The following is a 16,734-nucleotide window of genomic DNA, read 5'->3' on the forward strand; positions in this document are numbered from 1 at the left end:
TAGAAGGACATAAGTTCTTTAAGGGAGCTGACATAACTTGTGTATATTTTGAGTTAACCTATGCTCCTATAAACATAAGTTCGATTTTGAAGGACAATTAAAGACCAACCCATTTGAAGGACAAAGATTAAAGGCCAGCACAAAAGGGGAAAAAAGTGCAAATGACCCCGAAAAGATCATGAATCGAAAGGCATAACTTACTATAAACATTGGGCTAGGGGTCACATCAGATGGTTGGCCCAAGTAAGTCCATGTCCAACCCAATTTTCTACTGACAAAGTTTTCGAATCTTGTCAATCCAAATGCTTTTTTGTTTGTGCGTATTGTCCTTCCAATGCACTAGTCTTTAATTTTTGGCCCTCACATTGGTCGTCTTTAATTTTTATACTTCGCCTAATATTATGAGGTTTAGGATTCGAATAACTATTCAGTGAAAAAAAATTTTGCTTTGCAAAATTTAGTAGCAAAGTTAGGCATGTTCGGGCCAAAGTTAAACCTTAAGGCAGAATTTTATAAAATTTCAACTGAGTATTTTTTTCTACCTCAATGCAAACCTTTACCTTAAGGTAAAATTTGGCTTATGCCTGAAGGCAAAACTCCACCTGATCACGTAGAGTTTGACTGTAAACTCTTCCTTAAGGTAGAGTTTTAAAGGCCTAATTTTATTACGAAACTTTACCTTATCATTTGTTTTTTTAAATTTTTAATTGAGTAGGGGTTTGACCCCGAAATTAATAGGTTCTAGGGAAGAACAAAAAATGAAAGACTACTTGATTTGATTAAAAAGAAAGAAAAAAAACATAGAAAAGTAAAAGAGAAAAAGCTTAAACCATAAACCCTAGCCAGTTCCACTTGTACTTCCGCATCAAACTTGAACACCATTACTCAAACACAGTTAAGCAAATGGTGAAATCTTACCTCCGTTATGAACCAGCATTATCATTTGGAGTAATAGTATCAGGTGAATCAAACATTACTTATGACAGTTCTGGCAAACACTTGTTAGCTGCTGCCTTAGAGAAAATAGGTATATGGCATGTTAGACAAGGTGTTTGTACCAAAACACTAACTCCTTTACCTTCATCAAATTCAAAAGGACCATCACTTGCTGTTACATCAATTGCTTCCTCTTCTTCATCATCCCATGTAAATCACTTTTCCCTTTTTTTTTTTATATGAATCTTATTGTATGTTGCTATTACTGCCTATTATTATTATTGTTGTCATGGCACCTTTTCTTGAGCAGAGGGTCTATCGGAAACAGCCTTCCTACCTCCCAAGGTAGGGGCAGTGGCGGAGCCAAGATTTTCTATAAGGGCGTTCAAAAATATGAAGAAGTAAACATACGAAGAAGCCAAGGGGGTTCAATACCTACCATATATACATAAAAAAATAATTTTAACCTTCAATATACACTGTAATTTTCTGCCGAGGGGGTTCGGATCCCCCTCGGTTACACTTGGCTCCGCCCCTGGGTAGGGGTAAGGTCTGCGTACACTTTACCCTCCCTAGACCCCACCATGTGGGAATATACTGGGTATGTTGTTGTTGTGGTAAAAGGGGAAGTTTTAAGTTTAATTATTTCTAAATATAGAAATGTATCATTTTTTTTGGGATAGACTAAAAAGGAAAGTGTATCACATATATTGAGACGGAGGGAGTAGTATAAGTCACAATTGTAAATCATTTTATTACGGGTGTTAGAGATAATTGCTAAATTTCAGTTGTATCTGTCATTTCTATAGTGCTTTGTTTGATACAGTTAGACCTCTCTATACAAAAGTCGTTGGTTTTGGTATTTTTTGGCTGCTATATCGAACTGCTGTTATAGAAAATATTCGTTATAAAATACATGAAAAATGGGTTCTAAAAAAGGGACGGGGTTCAGTCGATTATTTCCAAACAAGGGTGTTCTATTCTGTTGGTAATAATGGAACAATTCTGTTCGTAGGAACAAAGAGAAGCAGATTTATTCTATACTCGATAAGTACCAATACGCAAATGGGGGAGTTGATCCCATTTTCTATGAGCGAATGAGTCCATACTTATTTATCATTAGAAAGACCTATTCGTAATAATTTGAGACGTAAAATCATAAAGTTATCGCGAATGATCTAAAATTTAGCTAAGATAATAACACAATCAAAGCACACACTCCATCATCAACCTACTAGCAATGGGGGAAGGAAACATATCTCGTCTTGTAATAAAAGCTTGGTTCAAGCAGTCTATGTGGCAGGCGATACCAATTGCTCTGCTTTTTCTGCATTTTTCAGTATCTGTGTATTTATAGTGTTAGAGACAATTGCTAAATTTCAGTTGTATTTGTAATTGCTATGTTGTTTTGTTTGATACAGTTAGACCTCTCCATAACAACTTCGTTTGTTCTGATATATTTTGGCTGCTATAGCTAAATGCTTTTATAGAGAATACAACAACGACGAAAACCCAGTGTAATCCCACAAGTGGTTTCTGGAGAGGGTAGTGTGTACGGAGACCTTACCCCTTCCTTGTGGAGTTAGAGAGGTTGTTCCCGATAGACCCAAAAAGAAATAAAGAAAAGGAAAGCATTTCAAAGCAGTTTTGGACACAGAAAGTATGAAAGTGAAACACTGTTATAGAGAATATATATATATAATATAAATTAACATGAAAAATCGGTTCCACAAAATTTGGCCTTTATAGTGAAATGTTATTATAAAGGATGATTTTTATAGAGAGGTGGTACTTGTTTTTTTGTTCTTTGGTCATGTCTTTCACAGACGTGCTGTTGCAGTAGAAATGGTGCAGACAATGGGTGCTAAAAAAGGAATGGGGTAGGCGTAACATCATAAAGTTATTGCTAATGACCTAAAATCTAGCTAAGATAATAACACAATGAAAGCATATACTCGATCATCAACCTACTAGCGATGGGGAAGAAAACATAGCATGTCTTATAGTAAAAGCTTGATTCAAGGCGTTTAAGTGTTGGGCAATACTAGTTGAGAGTTATTAAGTTGTTATTGTTTCACTTACATTAGGTCGTGTGTTCTCAATTATTGGAAGGTTTTATATAACCAATCCCAACTAGTCTGTGATTGAGGTGTATTTGATTTTTGGATAAGTTCTGGTACGCGTATGGTAAATGGGGAAAAATTATTTCAAGTATGATTTTCTCCAGGTAAGTATTATTTCCTGTATGTCCCTAGGGCTTTGGTTCAATAGGAAAGGTGGTGTACAGTGCATGATGTGTTGTGTGGGCACATCACGTGTTTTGCGTCAAGATTGTTTAACCAATTCTGGTATTTACGTGGAGAATCGTAGAGGAGCGATTTCATTATCCATTGAGTTTCAAACCTGAAAACAACGGATTTCTTGTTTTATTAAGACAAAAAACTTTTCCTGTATGACTTATTTGTAGTGATACAGGTTCTGCGGTCATGCTACTCTTTCGTCTAAGATATAGTTGTTTGTTAAAATGTAAGGCGTTATAGAAAATAATTTGGATGTAGGGCAGGAAAGTTAAAATGTCAAGATGTGTTCTGAGGTCAATGTTTTGTGCTCTGTTTGTTGGGTCAGAATCAATATATTTGTTTGTTATAGTGGTTTATTTCATAGGAAAAGATTGTGAAACTTATGACTTGTATTCATTGTTTTAGTAGTGACAAATTGGACTTAATTGCAGATAGCAAGTGGTTATGCTGAAGGAAGCATTAGAATCTGGGATTCTGAGAAAGGGATATGTGAAACCACACTGAATGGGCATAAAGGGGCTGTGACGGCCCTTCGATACAATAAGCTTGGATCATTACTAGCATCAGGAAGCAAAGATAATGACGTTATTTTATGGGATGTGGTGGGTGAGACAGGCCTGTTTCGCCTTCGGGGACATCGTGATCAGGTTCATACTATCTTCAAACTAGGCATACTGGCATAACACATTTTTCATTACTGACTTCATCATGTGTTACTTGTGAAGTTCTAATTTTGTTCCATTGCCATCTGTGTTGCAGGTTACTGATCTCGTTTTCTTAGATTCTGGCAAAAAACTGGTAACGGCTTCTAAGGACAAGCTTTTGAGGGTATGGGATCTTGATACTCAACATTGCATGCAGATTATAAGTGGCCATCATACTGAAATTTGGTCCATAGATATTGACCCCGAGGAAAGATATCTGGTCACTGGTTCTGCTGACCCTGAGCTTCGTTTTTACACTATAAAGCATGATTTAGCTGATGGACAACTGATTGTTAACAAGAGCGAGACAGATGTAAATAAGGACTTGCCTACCAAAAACAAATGGGAAGTACTGAAGTCATTTGGTGAAATTCAGCGCCAAACCAAGGATAGAGTTGCAACAGTGAGGTTTAACAAGTCTGGAAACCTGCTGGCTTGTCAAGTTGCAGGGAAGACAGTGGAAGTATTCCGAGTGCTGGACGAGACTGAATCTAAACGCAAAGCGAAAAGAAGAATGAGTAGAAAGAAGGAGAAGAAAGCTGCCAAAGAAGGCTTGGAGGCAACGGAAAACGGAGAGATAGATATTGGAGCTGAAGGAGGCAGCAATCCTGCTGTTACAGTCTCGGATATCTTCAAGATTCATCAGACCCTACGGGCTGGAAAGAAGATCTCCTCAATTTCATTCTCCCCAGTTACTTCAAAGAATTCACTGGCTACCTTAGCATTGTCTTTGAACAATAATTTACTGGAATTTCATGCTATAGAAAGCAGTTCAACTACTAAATTGAGTGCTATTGAGCTTCAGGGGCATCGCGCTGATGTCAGAAGTGTTACTCTCAGCTCAGATAACACTCTTTTGATGTCGACTAGTCACAGTGCAATTAAAATATGGAACCCAACTACTGGTTCTTGCCTGCGCACAATTGATTCAGGATATGGTCTCTGTGGACTGTTTGTTCCAGGCAACAAGTATGCGGTTGTTGGTACAAAAGGTGGGACCCTGGAATTTATTGACGTTAGAAGCGGTACTTGTGTGGAAGTAGTGGAAGCCCATGGCGGTTCTGTTCAGTCAATAGCCTTAACTCCAGATGGAACAGGTTTTCTCACTGGCAGCGCCGATCATGACATTAAATTCTGGGAATTTCAAATGGTGCAAAAGGCTGGCGAAGTGCGTAATCTAACTTTTCTATATAAAAACATATGCCAATACACGGATATCTCATGCTAAATTACTCTGCATCTCCATCCTTCTTGACAATGTAGTGCTGTTATCTGCATGTTGATTCCAAATGTTAGGATTTCATGTTGGATGGTTTAGGAGAGAGATCCTTGGATTCCTATGAAAAAGATTATTTACACTTAACCACATAGTAATATAATTGCTCAACAGCTATAATGGTGCTCTTATACTTATTAATTAAAAAAGGGGCTATATAGTGCTTATAAACAAAAGAAATAGTAGCATAGAATAACTGATTTTGCTGTACTTTAGTATTTCTATGGAAGTGATCATCATACTGAAGTTCTCATTTGACTTGGCATTTGTCTGGTATAAATATGTCAAATCCTTGATACAAAAGGGATTCTTACAACCATGCTCTTGTTTTCTGACATGCACTAGTTTCTGTTCTGATAAGAGAACCTCTATTCCTGCTGGTGAATAATGATGGGCTCTATTTATCGATATACAGGGGTCTAAGCATTTAACTGCATCTCCCACAAGGAGCTTAAAAATGAATGATGATGTTCTAGTCGTTGCTGCAAGCCCTGATGGTAAATTTATTGCTGTTGCCTTGTTGGATAGCACAGTAAAGGTAACAGTCTAACTTATTTGAATTGTCCATGTTATGATTTCTGCAGAACAGCTTTAAAGTTAGAAATTCTCATCTCTCGGGACTTGGAAGTATTCTTCATGAAAGTATTTGTGAAATTATCTGAATATCTTGGTGTAACATTTTTTATCCCCCCTTCAAGTTAAGCTCTTCGACGGTGATAGGAATATTGCCTACAACAGTCAACTGCATTTTTCATTTTCAGTTCCTTAAGATGGTGGGTGGAAACATTATTTGGTACCCATGTTTTGAGAAACAAATGCTGCTTGTCCTATCAGTTCCCTAAGGCTTTGCAATTGTCATTGTTCGCCATAGCCCATATATTTTTCTGCCCAATTCTGAGTTTAATTTTAATCATTGGCTTACCCATGCTCCTTATTTACTATTTTGATGCTATACCGGCGTCCTCTAACCTTATGGAATAGAAGAAAAGCAATTTTCATAACTACACCTAGTCATTTCTCAATATTTTAGCCTTTAATCTTGATAAAGGATACATTTGATATTTAGTCCTAATACTTATGACGTCCATATGTTTTCAGGTCTACTATATGGATTCACTCAAGTTCTTTCTTTCACTCTACGGTCATAAGCTGCCTGTATTGTGTATGGATATTTCTTCAGATGAGTATCTGCTTGTCAGTGGCTCTGCGGACAAAAATGTGAAAATTTGGGGTCTAGACTTCGGGGATTGTCATAAGTCACTTTTTGCGCATGCTGATAGGTGCTTTGATTACAGTATTAAGTAATCTAGTATTCAACTGGGTAACGTTTTACAATTAACAAATGCTGATACTCTGTTATCATGGCAGCGTTATGGGAGTTAAGTTTGTACGCAAAACCCATTACTTTTTTACTGTGGGGAAAGATCGCTTGGTGAAGTACTGGGATGCTGACAAGTTTGAGTTGCTTTTAACCCTTGAAGGTCACCATGCTGAAGTTTGGTGTCTTGCTATGAGCAACCTTGGTGATTTTATTGTCACAGGATCTCATGATCGGTCCATACGCCGTTGGGATCGTACTGAAGAACGACTTTTTCTTGAGGTATTCTGTGTTAATGCCTGAAATACTGCATCAGCTTTAGACAGTTTAAGCAAATAATTATGACTTGCTACTTGGATTTGCAGGAAGAGAAAGAGGAGAGATTGGAAGAGATGTTTGAATCAGACATTGACAATGGATTCGAGAACAAGTATGGACCAAAGGAAGAACTTCCAGAGGAGGGAGCTGTGGCATTAGCGGGGAAAAAGACTCAAGAAACTCTTACTGCTACAGATTCTATCATTGAAGCCCTGGACATGGCAGATGCGGAACTGAAGCGAATTGCTGAACATGAGGTTTCCTTTCCACTTACCTGGAGGCATCTTCTTACTGTTCTTCTTTCCCTGGAAAAAGAATGAAATTAAGTAGAGTGGTTTTAGGTTTGATATAATCTTTTTGTATAGACCGAAACCTACTTGATACAGCATTGATAAAATGATTTTAAATTATCCAAAATATTTTCAGTGAAACTGACGAACAAGATTTTTATAGAGAAACTGACTGAATAAAGGTCTTCAAAAGAGGTGGTTATCTAAATATATGTGTTTTTTCCTTGGTCTCCTTTTTCTTTGGAACTGGGTGATTGGACGTGGAGGGTAATAAGTGGCTAGTTAATTATTCTTTTAATATAAAAGGAAAGTGTTATCATAAATTTTGACTTGGTAATTTCTTGAATGGCGAATACTATTTTTACATGTAGGAGGACAAATCAAAGGGCAGAGTTTCAGAATTCAGGCCGAATATTCTCATGCTTGGACTTTCTCCTTCTGATTATGTTCTTCGTGCATTATCTAGTGTTCATACTAATGATCTGGAGCAAACGTTGCTGGTAAGTGATTATTTTGAAGTAAAGATTTCGTTTTAATTAGGAAATCAGTTTTCTCTCAGTAATTATTTCCTGACCTGAAATGTTATTTAACTGTTTCAATTCAAATGTCATCATGGCGATTCCATACACTTGAGGTTAAAGCTTTGACCATGCATATTTTATTGAGCTTAAGTTTGCAAAGTTGTTACTTGGAGACATCGTGCCTAAATGTGGGCCCTGGGTTAGGTTTGTTTTTGATAAATGTGAAGCTTATTGTCCGTCCTATTTAACTTCTGATGGATGTGGAAGGTTGTGTGGCATCTTTGGCACAAAACTTAACTGAGTTTGTGTGGTTTACTCAAAATTCATATAGTGCCTCGAATCCATCCGCTCTGAAGGCATCCCAAATTACCTCATGTGGCCATTGCTTACATCATGTGTCACCCAGAAAAGAACGACTTCGGACACCCCAAGATTTTCCTACATCATATCATCTAACATGTGTTAGCGTCTTGTAGAATGACATCGTTGAAAAACTTAGCTTTAGTTTATTCTAATCGCCCTAATGGTCGAATTGTGGGTTGTATATGTCACTCCAATAATGTGTTATCCTACTCAATCCCACAGAATCCGTAATTCAACTGTCCAAGCTTTACACATATTAACATTTGGTATCTCTTTGAATTTCGCTTTTCAATTGAGTTTAAATGGTTTTTTTCCCCGTCAATTTTGATTTTGTCTTATATATATATGATTATATTTTAAGTAATCCTTGCAGGCTTTACCCTTTTCTGATGCTTTGGAGCTCTTGTCGTACCTGAAGAATTGGATCTCTATACCAGATAAGGTTAATATTTTCTTTCAAGGAGATGTAGAATTTGTTGCATTTATATTATGAAACACAAATATTGTGCTTGAGCTTTTGAAAACAAGAAAATTGAGTAGAATCTTCTCATATTAAGGTCAGTCTCCGAAAGAGTGGAGAATGGGTAATTACAGTAGCAATCAACTGTTCTTTTTCTGTTTTTTGTATAAAGTAAGTAGCAATCAGCAAATTTTTGCAGAGTCAACATCAAGTAGGTAGTATTATGTTTTCGGACTTGTAATTGTACAAAGTATGCTTTGCTGGAATGAAGTTCCCGTCTTTGCTGTTTACAAGCTATGTCCAATCTTGAATTTCACGGTAGTTATCCTTCTACCGTTCTTGCAGGTGGAGCTTGTTTGTAGGGTAGCAACACTGCTATTGCAACTACATCATCACCAACTGGTTTCAACTGTCTCTGCCAGACCCCTCTTGACCCTTCTAAAAATTGGTCTTCATGCAAGAGTCAAGGTAAGTTCGATGAGTACATTTGGCATGACTTTTGGAGAGATTTTAGCAAATTTGTGGATGTTTCTTGTTTTTTTCTTTTCTCAATTTTAAAACTGTTCAACCATGTCTATGACTTCCACTACCTGCACACCTCACCCCATTATACTATCTTTTTATACAGATTTTAACTTCACAAGTTGCATAGATTCAGTTAGGAACTAAATTGGACCAAATATGCCCTTAAAGGATGCGTGTAGGTCCAGATATGCCCTTAAACTACGCATGTAGGTCCAAATAAGTTTTGTGTGAAACAAGAGCATTTTGGCCCAACAAGTAACGGCAGGGGCATGGTTGGGCCAAACTATTACCGGAGGGCAAAAGTTGTGAGTTTTGCGTACTTTAGGCCTTAGGGGCATTTTTTATCCTTTTCCGTTTTTATAAATTAAGCTTGTAATTGGAGAACCAGTGTCCTCGTAGGGGATTCTATTTTTGACATGGATTCATGTCTTGACTACTACAGGAATGCAAAGATACCATTGGTTTCACACTTGCTGCAATGGATCATTTCATGGTAGGTCTTTTGTGATTTTGATTTTGTCAGCCTCTTTTCCAAGTTCATGAGGATGTGAATAATAGACTATTTCTGTTGTCCTCAGCAAATGTTGTCTTCGAAGTCGGATGCTCCATTTCGAGATGCAAAGACTAAATTATTGGAGATACGCTCACACAGCACGAAACGTATTGAAGAAAGAGCAGACACAAAACAAGAAAAGAAGAGAAAGAAGAAACAGAAGAAGTCGGACGGAGGGCATGTTTGGTCATGATTATAACGTCAACTGCACTTGTAACCTTATGTTTGTACCTTTGTATATGCCTTCACTTCTTAGTTCCATCTGGAGGAGGGGTGAGGGGCAACAATTTTGGTCATACAGCTTCAGCAACTATGGTTAAGTTTTGGTACAATATTTGTATACAATTTTGGTTATTGAGTTGCAAAGACTTTTATAGTCCTAACTAGCAATTGCTTCATTATACCAATCATTTTGACTTGCAACCATGATGGTGTTGATTTCTTAAGGCATAATACATAAACAGGACCTCAAATCCTTGGCCTCAACTAGTAAGTATGCCTTTTAAATTTGGTGTGCACAAGTAGGCACCTCAACTTGTACAAAGTTGAACACGTAAACACAAATGCCGATGTGGCACTGACGAGACACAAATTTTGAAGGTGTCTAGATGATTATTTTGTAAGTAGGAGTGTTCAACTGACAAAGCGGAGACGAGTTGAGGTGCCTAATGTGCACAACCAAAGTTGGAAGGCATATTGAGGGCATATTTATGTATTATGCCATTTCTTAAATGACAAGAGCTTTGTACTGATAATAGAACGTTCAAATGGTCAGGTTTAGAGGAGAAATTTGGATTCTTAGCAGCAACCTGAGTCCATTACATGTTCTAGTTTTGTAATTGTGAAGAACTTCTTCTCATTTATTTTTTGAAATTCTGTGATGTCCAATTAGGCAACTTTTAAGGTTTTCTTCAGAATTCTTTTATTTTTATTTTTTATTGCTCGAGCATATTTCTTCTTCCCTACCAAATTTTAGAATTGTCTTTTTGTTTAGTTGTCCCAAAGGGGACAATCTGGTGCCCAAATAGGAATTTGCTCTGGGTAAGAATGCAATACAAGATCTGCAAGAAAGATAATTAGACAATATTGTTTTGTCTTTTTCACAAACTTACAAGTAGGAAGTTTCTAATTTAATAAAAGGATCAATATAATGCAAAATTTATCCACCTATTTCTTCTAGTCGAGCTGCTCGGCTTGTCATTATAAGAAAATGAATTACAATCCCCATTCTTCCTAAATTTGTAGAATTCATTGATTTTACAATAGATTCGTAAATCAGGTTGATTGGTTTCTTTTAAACTTAAAATTCTTCTATAAAGTCTTTTCCTATTTTTTCAATGTCACAGGTTTATAAAAAAAAAAAAAAATTGTTGTTTTCTGATGTTTTCGATAAACTCTCGTAAAAGTATTTGAATAATATTTTTGATAATATTTGTAGTTGCTATGATCACCCTTTTTATCCATATCAACGTAAGTGGAGAAAGGTAGGGAAACTAACATTATCTAAAGTGCTAGTTGGCCTATTTCTTGATTATAAAGTAAAATAAATAAATATTACGAGTTTGACCGTACCCACGTAGCATAGGCCTAATTATATGATCTCACCATAAAATAAAATGAATTTTCCATGGACGGTTAATAAAGCATTTCTTCAAATACTTTTTAACTCTAGTGATGCAATAATTTTAGCCTTTGACAATATTTATAACGTCAAAAAGAAAAATTAACAATAAAATCCAAATTTCATTTTTTAACGTAATTACATTACATTAGCCTTTTACACATGCACACAACACCTGTCAATTCTACAGATCTGTAAGTACAATCTGTTGCTTCGTTGTCCTTGTACAAGAAATCACAAAAATGTTCCCTTATGGTTTGAGGGTGATTTAAAAATAGTCCCTTACATATTACATTGAACAATTTTAGTCCTTTAAGTTATCCAAAGTTAATGCTTTTAGTCCTACGGAAACTATGAATATAGAGTACAATTTTTTTTTAGTTTTTTGCGGTTATTGATATATTTGTAGAATTTAATTCAACTCAGGTGTAAGTTTTGCTAATTGTATTATTGTATTTTAATTTTAGTATTTGCATATTTCTTATTTTTAGTTTCAATTATTATTATTGTTGTCTCTTCTGCTTTAGTTTTCTGATGTTGTTTCTGCTTTTCTCGAGTCGAGGATCTGTGTACACTCTATCCTCTATCTTCTCAAGGTAGGTGTAAGGTCTGCGTATACTCTACCCTGTCGAGACCCACTTGTGATATTACACTACGTATGTTGGCATAGTGTCTAGTGCAGTTTTTTATGTTGCATATTTTAAAATTTGATGAGACTTTCTAAGTAGGCGTTTGGCCATAGAAATCAAAAACTTTTTCACTTTTTTTGGAATTTTGAAGTTGGAGTTGTGTTTGGCCATAGTTTTTGAAATAATATTTTTTTGTTGAAATGTACTTGTTTTGATTGTGAAAAAAGTGAAAATTTTGAAAAACAAACTTGTTTTACAAATTCCAAATACAACTTCAAGTTGTATTTGGAATTTTCATGGCCCAACGCTAATTTTTAAAAAAGTGAATAATTCTTATGGCCAAACGGGTCCTAAGTGTTTATAGTTAATTATTTTTTCTCCCTATTTTCGTCAAATTGTTAAATATTTAACAAAAGACTAAAAATATTTAACTTTTGGCCCAATTTAAAAGTACCAAAACTATTCAGTGTATACATTAGGGTACTATTTTGAACCTACTTTCAAACATAAGGAACCATTTTGGTTCATTTTCTCTCTACTTGTATCTTCTTTCATTTTTTTTTTTACAACTCTGTTTTTGGTTAGTTTTTCCTCTGTTTTGACGATCTCCTAAATTAATGGCTTCTTCCAGTTCTGGCAATTATGTACCTGCTGCTGGTAACCCTTTTTCCCAATATTCAATTTAATTAAAAAAAATTGTATCTTTTTGGTATTAGATTTAATTATTTTTCTCTCTTTTGGATTATTGGTTGTTGTGTTATTATAGAGGCAGTTCAAGTTAAAGAATTCTATATTTTTTGGTATTGGATTTAATTATTTGTTGTTTTGGGTTATTGGGGTTGTGTTATATAGAGGCAGTTCAAGTTAAAAATTCTTTCTTTTTTGGATTGGATACTTTTGGGTTATTGGTGTTGTGTTATAGAGGCAATTCAAGTTAAAAATTCTTTCTTTTTTGGATTGGATATTTTTGTGTTATTGGTGTTGTGTTATAGAGGCAATTCAAGTTAAAGATTCTTGCTTTTTGGGTTATTGGTGTTGTGTTATAGAGGCAATTCAAGTTAAAAATTCTTTCTTTTTGGTATTGGATTTACTTATTTATTCTTTTGGATTATTGGGGTTGTGCTAATATAGAGGCAGTTCAAGTTAATTATTCTTTTTTGTATTGGATTTATTTATTTTAAAATTTTTAGTTTTTGGGGCTGTGTTATAGAGGCAGCTCAAGTTAAGATTTTTTTTTTTTTTTTTTTTTTTTTTTTTTCTTTTACTTGAGAATGGTTTAATTTGTTCATTTTGTTTAAGTATAGAGGCATTCTTTCTTTTTTTACTTGTGATTGGATTTATTTATTGTTCTTTTTTTGATTGGATTACTGGGGGGGTTGTGTTATTAAAAATAATTTCTTTTTGAGGCAGTTCTTTTGGGTAATTAAAAAAGTTCTATCTTTTTTTGGTATTGGATTTATATAGAGGCAGTTCATTTTTACTTTTGGGGTTGTGTTATATAGAAGCAGTTCAAGTTAAAAATTCCATCTTTTTGGTATTGGATTTAATTATTTTTACTTTTTGGTTATTGGGGTTGTGCTAATATAGAGGCAGTTCAAGTTAAAGACTCTTTTTTTTTTTGGTATTGGATTTACTAACTTGTTCTTTTGGGTAATTGGAGTTGTGCTATAGAGGCATTTCTTTCTTTTTTGGTATTGGATTTACTTATTTTTACTCTTGGGGTTGTGTTATAAGGCAGTTCAAGTTAAAAATTCTATCTTTTTGGTATTGGATTTAATTATTTGCTGTTTTGGGGGGGTTGTGTTATAGAAGCAGTTCAAGTTAACAAATTCTTTCTTTTTTTGAATTGGATTTAATTATTTTTACTTTGGTTTATTGGGGTCGTGTTATAGAGGCATTTCAAGTTAACAATTTTTTTTTTTTTTTTTTTGATAATGGTAACAGCAAAAGTTCTTTCTTTTTGGTATTGGTTTTATTTGTTTGTTCCTTTGGGTTATTGATCTTGTGATATTATAGAGGCAGTTCAAGTTAAAAATTCTTTCTTTTTTGGATTGGATTTAATTTTTGTTGTTTTGGGTTATTGGGTGTTGTGTTATTATAGAGGCAGTTCAAGTTCTGGTATGTTCATTGGCGGACGATTCACCAATTGTACGAGAATCATCAATGGCTGCTCTAAAGGAGATAACTTTCTTGTATGTCCACTTCCTACTTATATGTTTCCAAGTCTCTTTTTTGTTTTGTTTTTGTGGGTCACTTTGAGTTTATTGTATTTGGTGTTTTTACAGAAACCCACTTCTGGTTCTTGATTGTTGCTTAACAGTATCAAGAGGTGGACGACGGGTACTGTACTGGAATCTGATTTTTTGTTTGTTCATTACTTGGATATTGAGTTAATTGTAAAAAACACAACTGAACTATTACTTTTTCGTGAGTTTCACACCCCAATTATCAGTTGTTCCTTTTTTCCTACTTGAATGATCACCATCTGCGTATTAAAACACACCTTGATATTTTCTACCTGAACTAGCACCATCTACTCAACTAGGTTTGTTTTAATACACAGATGGTGATAGTTTACGTATGGGAAAGGGAACAACTGATATGGGGTATGAAACTCGTGAAAAAGTGATAATTCAGTTGTGTTTTTGACCATTATCTCTTAGATATTTTATTGTAGTGTTGTTAATTGGGATTTTTTGGATTTCAGAGGTTTGGAAATATAGCTGGTTTATTTCAAGTGATGTCAGTGGCAATTCAGGCTTTGGATAAGGGAGATGTTGATCCTAATTATCTTGGAAAGTTGGCCAAAATTGCCACCTCTGAGGTGATCTCAACAAAGGTAAAGGAAACTGCACTTATTAATAAATCTATGCTATAATTTGATATAACAGCTAGGGTAGGAGCTACGTTACCAGGCTCCTAACCGAATGCGGATCCATGATTTTAGGCTTTTTTGGACATGAGTACAAAATTAGCATACATATGTATTTCGAAAAATTCCAAACTACTCCCAACGTTTCAATTTGTTTATCTTAGGTTGACTCGGCATGGAGTTAAAGAAAATAAAGAAGACTTTTGAATCTTGTGGTCTTAAACTGAAGATGTGTCTAATGTACCAATATGCCCTTTGAATCTTGTGGTCTTAAATATGCCATGTGCGATGTTGGATGTACAGAGTTACTAAATATAGAAAGTGACATTCTTTGTGAAACAGACTAAAAGGAAAGTAAGACAAACAAATTGAAACCGAGGGAATACTAAATTTATGCTACAATTTGATTTAACAATTGGAGCAGGAGCTATGTCACCATGCTCACTAATCAAAGGCAGGTTCATCATTTTACGCTTTTCTGTGACATGGGTGCAGAATTAGTATACAGAAGTATCTTTGAAAAATTTCCAAGTTTTTATATAGAGGTTGAGGAGAAAGCAGTGGGCAGTGGCGGGAGCCCAAATTTTCACTAAGGGGGTTCAAATATATAAAGAAGTAAATACACGAAGATGCCAAGAGATTCAACATCTAGTATATATACATAAAAAATAATTTTAACCATGTATATATAGTGTAATTTTTTGGCGAAGGGGATTCTCCTTGCCTCCACCTGGCTCCGTCCCTGACAATTGGTTTGGACAAACTTGCTGTTGGACCCTTGCATCCGTTTGTCATGAACGGATGTCCTAGGAATCAACATGTAGCAGTTTAAAGTTTCAATTTAGGGTCTTTGGTGGAGATTGATTATTTTGTTATATCCTCAAGTATAATGTCACCTTATTGGAATATCGAATGTGATGTTTTGTATGCTGGTTGTTCTTTCTTGTTCGTTTCCGAGGATTGGCTGGACTTGTTATGATCATAGCTACTTTTTTTTTTTTTTTTTGGGGATAAAGGTAACTATAATGATTATAACTACTAGTTTTGTGTTCCCTTATTGTGGATTTATTAGTTTTATCCACCATAATTTTGATTGGTGTCAGAGTTGGTTCTTTGTCCATGTTGTTTGATGTGGGTTTCGTACTTCCTTATTTGTATAATGGGTGTCAATTTTACCTCCTCTATGTCCTGTGCAACGCTGGTAATATTCATATTACTCTAACAACTAGTTTGATCTCATTGTAGGAACTTAATGCTGACTGGCAAAGAGCTGCAGCTGGTGTACTTGTATCAATTGGTTCACATATGCCCGATCTGGTGAGTGTGTGCTTTTCTTTTTCTTATGAAAATAGATTTTTAGTAGAGCGAATGTAATCTGTGCTTTCTAATATATATATTCTTTTGTCTTTATGAAAATAGATTCTACAAGAGAGAACGTTATCTTATGAACATATCTTTTATCATTCATGTTGCTTATTTCTATGACTGTCAATAGAAAATTATGAGCTTTGTGGTAGAGTTGATTTTGTCGAACTACTAAAAGTTGCTGCGGAACTCCTCAATTATTCATTGCTTTCCATATTAGCTCTGTTGAGTTTTGTGCATCCCCTCATTTAAAAATTTAAAGTGTTAAGAGAGGGGCCTCGGTAAGCTCAGGACATGACCTTAGATAGGAGGGTTTGAAGGTCGCGGGTTAGGGTAGTAGGTTACTTGGTAGTTGCGCGTTCCCTTGCTTTCCTGTGGGATAGGGTTGACGGTCGTACTTGCATCTACTTTGTTAACAGTATTAATATTATCTCATAGTTTCTTGTTCTTCGATTTCTGTTACCACCTGTGTTTTTTGAGTTTCGGTTATCGCATTATTTTGTTGTGTTACCGTTCTTTCTTCTGAATGATATGTCCTGCTTTCCATTTCACACTTTTTTGTTGTTGTTGTTACTGCTTTTATTTTTGTATTCCCTTTTTCATTCTTCTTTGAAATGCTTTACTTAAGCCGTGGGTCTATCGGAAACAACCTCTCTATCTCTTCGAGGCAGGGGTAAGGTTTG

At 35.3% G+C, this 16,734-nt stretch overlaps 2 protein-coding genes across 4 annotated transcripts in view; both read left to right on the forward strand.

Moving 5' to 3' along the window:
* The first annotated feature begins 804 nt into the window (after window positions 1-804).
* Window positions 805-9,888, forward strand: LOC132057366 (uncharacterized). Its single transcript, XM_059449942.1, has 12 exons — window positions 805-1,146; window positions 3,668-3,883; window positions 3,996-5,108; window positions 5,632-5,754; window positions 6,315-6,496; window positions 6,585-6,816; window positions 6,900-7,109; window positions 7,514-7,642; window positions 8,400-8,468; window positions 8,832-8,954; window positions 9,454-9,504; window positions 9,590-9,888. The coding sequence occupies exons 1-12, from the start codon at window positions 904-906 to the stop codon at window positions 9,755-9,757; spliced, it is 2,859 nt and encodes a 952-aa protein (XP_059305925.1). The 5' UTR covers window positions 805-903; the 3' UTR covers window positions 9,758-9,888.
* A 2,425-nt stretch (window positions 9,889-12,313) lies between these two features.
* LOC132057367 (protein SHOOT GRAVITROPISM 6) overlaps window positions 12,314-16,734 on the forward strand; it is a 33,533-nt gene continuing 29,112 nt past the window's right edge. For 2 of the 3 annotated variants that reach the window (XM_059449943.1, XM_059449944.1), the window contains exons 1-5: window positions 12,314-12,471; window positions 13,916-14,006; window positions 14,100-14,154; window positions 14,522-14,653; window positions 15,932-16,003. In XM_059449943.1, the coding sequence (XP_059305926.1) occupies window positions 12,432-12,471; window positions 13,916-14,006; window positions 14,100-14,154; window positions 14,522-14,653; window positions 15,932-16,003 (390 nt within the window). In that variant the 5' untranslated portion in view covers window positions 12,314-12,431. Of the gene's footprint in view, window positions 12,472-13,915; window positions 14,007-14,099; window positions 14,155-14,521; window positions 14,654-15,931; window positions 16,004-16,734 lie in introns of those variants that run through there. The other variant, XM_059449945.1, reaches the window with a different exon arrangement.

The sequence above is a fragment of the Lycium ferocissimum genome, chromosome 5 (genome assembly GCF_029784015.1).
Source record: "Lycium ferocissimum isolate CSIRO_LF1 chromosome 5, AGI_CSIRO_Lferr_CH_V1, whole genome shotgun sequence".
Lineage (NCBI taxonomy): Eukaryota > Viridiplantae > Streptophyta > Magnoliopsida > Solanales > Solanaceae > Lycium > Lycium ferocissimum.